This window comes from Paroedura picta, chromosome 1 (genome assembly GCF_049243985.1).
Source record: "Paroedura picta isolate Pp20150507F chromosome 1, Ppicta_v3.0, whole genome shotgun sequence".
Taxonomy (NCBI): Eukaryota; Metazoa; Chordata; class Lepidosauria; order Squamata; family Gekkonidae; genus Paroedura; species Paroedura picta.
Genome location: NC_135369.1, coordinates 9,680,026 through 9,686,964, shown reverse-complemented (window position 1 = coordinate 9,686,964; position 6,939 = coordinate 9,680,026). Strand labels below are relative to the sequence as shown.

The following is a 6,939-nucleotide window of genomic DNA, read 5'->3' as shown; positions in this document are numbered from 1 at the left end:
TTGTGCCTCCCGACGCATCAGGCCGCCAACCCAGGGAGCCTCCGGCAGTCACGCAGAGCGCGGCTGCTGGGGGCTCCCTGCCCGACAGCCAAGGGAGCCCCCAGCAGCCGTGCTCCGCCCGACTGCCAGGGGCTCCCTAACCTAGCGCCCGCTGTATTAGTTGCAGCAGGCTTGATTACTAGTAGAATCATAGAATCATAGAGTTGGAAGGGTACATACAGGTCATCTAGTCCAACCCCTTGCTCAACGCAGGATTAGCCCTAAGCATCCTAAAGCATCCAAGAAAAGTGTGCATCCAACCTTTGCTTGAAGACTGCCAGTGAGGGGTCTGGCTTGTCCTAGACGGCAGGAGCTATGAACAACAGTCTGCTGACTCTGAGCATTCTTACTACTAACGGTTTATTTAAAGTCTTTGACCTTTATTTTAATTTTTTTCATTCTATGTTAATGTATTAAAAATGTACTGTACATGCAATATGCTGTACTCCGCCTGGAGCTGGTCTCCAGGACAGGCAGCATAGAAGTTCAATAAACTAAACTATACTAAACTAAAATAATCCAGAAGAATTTCAGTTTTCTGAACAGAGGTGGACCCTAAAAAAAGCAACATGTTACTTTTTCACCTATCCAGAAGGCACTACTATGCCATTCCCAGGAAGAAACAGCAGGGGGAGACAGACTCCCATTCGAATTTTTATGTATACTAGGCAAGACACTCTGAATATGCTTTGCTCATCAACAAAGTCATCAACCACTTTTAGTATGAAGTGTCATGTTTTAGATGTAGAAAAGTGTATGAAAATTCTAATATTTTATAAGCAGAAAGAACACACACACAGAGAAGATATTATTTATTTATTTATGATGATATTTATATTACCGCCACTCCCAAGAACTGGCTCGCAGTGATTTACAATATTGTCATATAAATCATACATAATAATATAGTCCAATAAAATCCTGTTAAAAACCCCTTTAAAACAAAATACTAAAATTCCATACAAATTATGGTGATATAATTTACATCCTACATGAGCCCCTTGGGTAGGACTAGGAGGGCTGATGGAAATTTCAGAGAATGTCAAGGGGGACCACGGTATCGAGGTTATTTGATCAATAAACATAATCTGTTATTCTTACAAAAATGAGAATATGAAACCCACATGGTTTCAAAATATTACCAATGATGAAACACCAAATTTGAAAGATTTGTAATTAGAAGTAACTAGGAAATATGTTGTGAAGAAAATACCAACTTTCAGTAGGGCTGCCAAGTAGTCCCAATAACTTAACCCTTCTTCCTGCTGCTAGCTGCCACAGTGGTGGTGGGAGAAAAAAAAACAGCTATGATATTGGAGATAGTATCACAACACTTCTGGTAAAAAAAGCTGCCCCTTATAGTGCCATTCTAGGAATCAGCAGAAACTCTATGGTTTTACAATACCATTTCTGATGATTCCTGGAGCTCCCTATGACACTTCTGTTTTTGTTTTACAACCAGTGTCACGACTCCCATATTCCCACCCACAGCCCTCCAATCAGTTTGCCAACTTAAGATGGGAACTGTTTGCCAACTTAAGATTTCAATAAGACTTCTAATGTGCAAGCACCGAGTCATGTCTTGCTCTTGGGGTGATGCCCTCTAGCGTTTTCATTGCAGACTCAATACGGGGTGGTTTGCCAGTGCCTTCCCCAGTCATTACCGTTTACCCCCCAGCAAGCTGGGTACTAATTTTACCGACCTCGGAAGGATGGAAGGCTGAGTCAACCTTGAGCCGGCTGCTGGGATCGAACTCCCAGCCTCATGGGCAGAGCTTTCAGACTGCATGTCTGCTGCCTTACCACTCTACGCCACAAGAGGCTCTCAATATTTCAATATTGCTTTCTAATTCTTGCTTCTATGGCTGCAAGATGAGCATCTTTTTGTTTCTGTTGTGAGTCCTTTCATTTCAGCCAATTTCATTGCTGGGTTTCCCACCTGACTTGCTTTTTTGATGCCATTTTTAAAGAAATAATACCTTTCGAAGACAATCTTTACAGTATTGCACTTTTTTATGCCACTTGTATATTGTCTAACATTTATCGATAAATAGTAACAGAATAATCGGGGATCTTTTAGAAGGTTGAGACGTGGCCAACCGAAGTTCACGGATCAAAAGGAAAAAGAAAATCTTCAACAACCTTCACAGGATGATCTCTTGGATCTTCGGAACCTTCTAAGAAATCTGCAACATGGCTCCGAGCATACTCCTCTTCTTCTGCCGCCACATCCTCCAGACTCAGAACATGCTCTGCTTCCTACACTGCGACATCCTCCAGGTTCAGAACAGACTCCAGTTCCTCCACTACCACATCCTCCCGGCTCAGAACATACTCCTCCTCCTCCTCCTCCAACGGCACATCCCCCTGGCTCAGAACATACCCCTCTTCCACCACCACTGCACCCTACTGATGTAGCACATGGCTGAGAGCAACCCCCCGTTGCTCCACCACCACATCCTCCTGAAGATCCACAGCATGGTTCTGCAGAGAATGACTCTTGATTGGAATAATGTCCACCTGTATTCCCATTGCATGAGTCACCAATTGGCCGCCCCCAATAGTCTCGGGGTCCTCCAGAGGGGTTGTGGACACAGCATCTCACTCTTGGGTTACCCCCTGATCTACAGGTTGACCGGCGGTAGCCATAGCATCGGTAATCATGGCCTCCTCTTCTCGGGATGTCGTCTCTGCGGTTGCAACAAGTTATACAGCAAGTGTTGTGAGCGTAGTGGAACGGTTTGCGGCGCGTATCCAGCCACGATCCTGCAGGCCCATACCAAGTGGAGTTCAGATTGAAGTAGGGTTCCCTCCCTGAAGAGTAGATTCTTTCCTCTGGCATTCTGGATGGATCTGAAAGACAGGAATACATGACTAAAAAAGGCATTCCCATCTATTTCTACCCAATTGTCATTTCTTTCTCTTTTATGGCCATGCTAATAATGCTTGAAGGGCCTCTTTTGGCGCAGAGTGGTAAGCGGGTGAAAGGCTGTCTGAAAGCTCTGCCCATGAGGATGGGAGTTCGATCCTAGCAGCCGGCTCAAGGTTGGCTCAGCCTTCCATCCTTCAAATGAGTACCCAGCTTGCTTGCTGGGGGGTAAACAGTAATAACTGGGGAAGGTACTGGCAAACCACCCCGTATTGAGTCTGCCACGAAAACACTAGAGGGCATCACCACAAGTGTCAGACATGACCCGGTGCTTGCACAGGGGATACCTTTACCTTTACCTTAATAATGCTTGAATTGAAAGAAAGGGAAGGATAAAGTGCCAGTCATAATTAAGCCTGTAATTCAAAATGGGGGAGGGGAGGATAGGATTTAATAACAATGCAAACAATGAAATATTACTGTTGTTAAATTAAAACAACCCTTTTTACTCTTTCTCACTCACTCATATGTATCCTAAACAGATTTACACCTATCCAAGTTGATTCTGCATGGCCTACAAAATGAAGCTCTCCCACCAGATCTATAGTTGAGGATGGGGGTAGCAAGGATGATCTGCGGGGAGTCCCTGGTATAATCAGCAGTCAATTGTCATCGTGACCCTTTTTATTTCCCCCAAGAGTTTTTTTTTAGGGGGGGGACTCTGGGGAACTTTTATTGCCATATAGTTCTGTTTTTATTGTAATTTTTGCTGTCTGTTATAGTGGGGTTTTATTGGGGTTTTACTGGACATTTATTATTATTATTATTATTATTATTATTATTATTATTATTATTATTATTATTATTATTATTATTATTATTATTATTATTATATTTTCATAAAGGATAATTGAACAATAGATTGTTGTTATTGTTGTTGTTAGGTGCGAAGTCGTGTCCGACCCATCGCGACCCCATGGACAATGATCCTCCAGGCCTTCCTGTCCTCTACCATTCCCCGGAGTCCATTTAAGTTTGCACCAACTGCTTCAGGGACTCCATCCAGCCACCTCATTCTCTGTCGTCCCCTTCTTCTTTTGCCCTTGATAACTCCCAGCATTAGGCTCTTCTCCAGGGAGTCCTTCCTTCTCATGACGTGGCCAAAGTATCTGAGTATCATCTTCAGGATCAATAGATATATAGATTTAAATATCTATTTATCTATTGATCTATCTAAATTCTATGAAAATACATTCAAGTAGTTAGCCTTATGATCCTGAAGTAGCTGAACAAATTTTTGAGTCTAATGACAGCTTCATAATATTCTCCATTCCAATTGGTTATATTCATTGGAGATACGTTTATCAGCAGAATCCAATGCTCTGAGCCCATTAACTACGCAGGACAGTACTACAAATGGTTGAAGTTTGCAGTACAAGTCTAAATGCTGGCCAGTATTATTTTAATTTTATTTACCAAAAAAAAAGAAAGAAAGATATTCCACCTCTTTTCCCAGTTAGGGCCACCGTGGCACAAAATCCAAAAGCGGGTCAATACAAAACACCTCAGAGAACCAATTTAAAAATAAAATCAATTCCATACGATCACAACAGCTGTCTGCACGAAATAGTTTACTTAGACGATTGTAGCCTACAATTTTTAAACCATCATCCTGATTTTTCTAACCTGCTCTCCCACAAGGCTCAGGGTGGGTGACGTCAATTCATGAGTACATCAAAATTTAAAATAATTATTTACATCAAAACAGTTCCGCGAACTCAATATTAAATACACTACATACTGAATATTACATATCAAATAGAAGAAGAAGAAAGGTTGGTTTTCATGCTCCGCTTTTCACAGCCGGAAGGAGTCTCAAAGCAGCTTACGATCACCTTCCCTTCCCCTCCCCAGAACAGACGCCCATCTCTACTAAGACCATAAGTCCAAGACCACTCAGCTGGCTTCATAGGGAGGAACAAGGAATCAAACCCGGCTTGCCAGAGTAGAAGCTTCTGCTCCTAACCATTCACCGAGCTGGCTCTCCACATCATGTAAAGTGGAAGTCTTCAAGCAAAGGTTGGATACACACTTTTCTTGGATGCTTTAGGATGCTTAGGGCTAATCCTGCGTTGAGCAGGGGGTTGGACTAGATGGCCTGTATGGCCCCTTCCAACTCTATGATTCTATGATTCTATGATTCTATGATTCTATGATTCTAAACATAAAGTGTATATATTCTGCGGAAAAGAAAGCTATGGACTTACCTTACTGAAAAAAGATTACAGCCAAGGAAGGGTAACAATCCTCTGAATGAAATTCTGTAGGAGGAGGCCATTTTTATATGATTCTGGATCCTCCTCCTCTTCCGGGTGATGCTGAACTTTTGGAATGATGGGTCAGTCCACAACCATGGCCCCAAGACCGTATCTGCACAGGATATTGATCTCTTGACACCTGATTCACAATGGAATGGCTGCTCAGGGAACCGAGGCATATCTCATTAGCTGTCACACTTGATCCATGACACATATGATAAAGCACGACTCTCTGCGGAAGATCAAAGGCCTCTATGGGACATCACTGGCAAAGGATCAGACGGGAAACCGATGAATCAGAGACAATGACATGATAACATGCAATGGAGTCAGTCAGATCCATACCAGGCTGTTCTGCAAACCCTTTTGTGGAACCCAATGCGTGCTGGTGAGGCATGAGAGTTCATGTGGACAGCTGGTAGAGTTCATGGATTCAGAGAACAGAAAAGTTTTTAAACAGAGCCTGCTGGATTCTCAAGATCGTTGACAGCAGAGCAGAGACAGAAATAATGATATAACTTTATTTTTACAGCCTGCGCCTCCCAGCTGGCTTGGGGCAGCTTGCTACAAGAGGCATACAAGTATTCGATTACATGGACAACAGTATTTAAATGTTTTAAATTAACGTACGTTAAACCGCTTCCTGAAAAAAAAAACCTTCCAAAGGTATTTCTGCTGGGCCTGTTGCGTTGTGGATAGACCATGACTGTTTTTTTGAGCAGGGAAGCCAGCATTTTGTCAGTGTTAATGTCCTGAGCTCAGCCATCAGCCTGGTGGAACAGCTGTGTCATAGAGGCCCTCCAGAACGTTAGCAATTCAGTCAGGATTTCTCAGCCAGAGTTTTGTAAACCCCTGAGGTTTCTTGACAGCCTAGAAAGGACTTCCCAAAGGGATGGGAGTTAATTTTTCAAATATATTATTTTTTTAAATTCAACATTAATTGGGTGGTGTCAAGTCGTCAACCTGCCCCCCCCTCCCAAAATGGCTAATGGTTGGTCAGGAGGGGTAGGAAGGGGAGGGGCCTTGGGTTGGCATGTCCTCAGCTATGTTTTCCTACCATATTCTACACCATCATATGACTTCTGGGGTTTCTGGAAGCCTGGAGACTTTTTCAGGGGTTCCTCAATGTTAAAAAAAATTGAGAAAGGCTGACTTCGTAGTAATAACGTAACAGTTACATTTGTAGTAAAGTCTTATACTCTTTCTCAGTAGTGAAGCTGGAAGCTTCATAAAAGATACGCTGTAAAAATCAAGCTTGTACAAATCAAAAGCCTAATTTCAATTGTGTATTTCAGGGATTGGGGAAGAAAAGTGGGTGGAACAACCTTGCAAGTGTTGGTGGAACTACCTTGCAAAGCTAGTTTCTCACTGTGACTGTATTTTATTCTTGATTAACTTCTCATTCATGGTACGCCAATAAAGGCTCTAGACTAGTACCCTTCTTTTCACTACACTCAGCGGTCCCAAAGCAGCTTACAATCACCTTCCCTTCCTCTCCCTACAACAAACACCCTGTGAGGTAGAGGGACTGAAAGAGCTCTGGGAACTGGAACTGGCCAAAGGCATCCAAGCTGACTGTATGCAGAGGAGTGGGGAATCAAATCCAGTTCTCCAGATTCGAGGCTGCTGCTCTTAATTCCTACACCACACTGACTCTCAAAGTAGCTTTTAACAATATTACTGGGTTTGTCCTCCTTATCTAGTGGACAGTAA

General features: G+C 42.9%; 1 protein-coding gene across 1 annotated transcript; it reads right to left on the bottom strand.

Moving 5' to 3' along the window:
* Positions 1-1,864: 1,864 nt before the first annotated feature.
* On the bottom strand, positions 1,865-5,580 carry LOC143830740 (uncharacterized). The gene is made up of 2 exons (XM_077323703.1): positions 5,176-5,580; positions 1,865-2,892 (listed from the first exon to the last, which is right to left on the bottom strand). The coding sequence occupies exon 2, from the start codon at positions 2,879-2,881 to the stop codon at positions 2,174-2,176; it is 708 nt and encodes a 235-aa protein (XP_077179818.1). The 5' UTR covers positions 2,882-2,892; positions 5,176-5,580; the 3' UTR covers positions 1,865-2,173.
* Between the last annotated feature and the right edge of the window lie 1,359 nt (positions 5,581-6,939).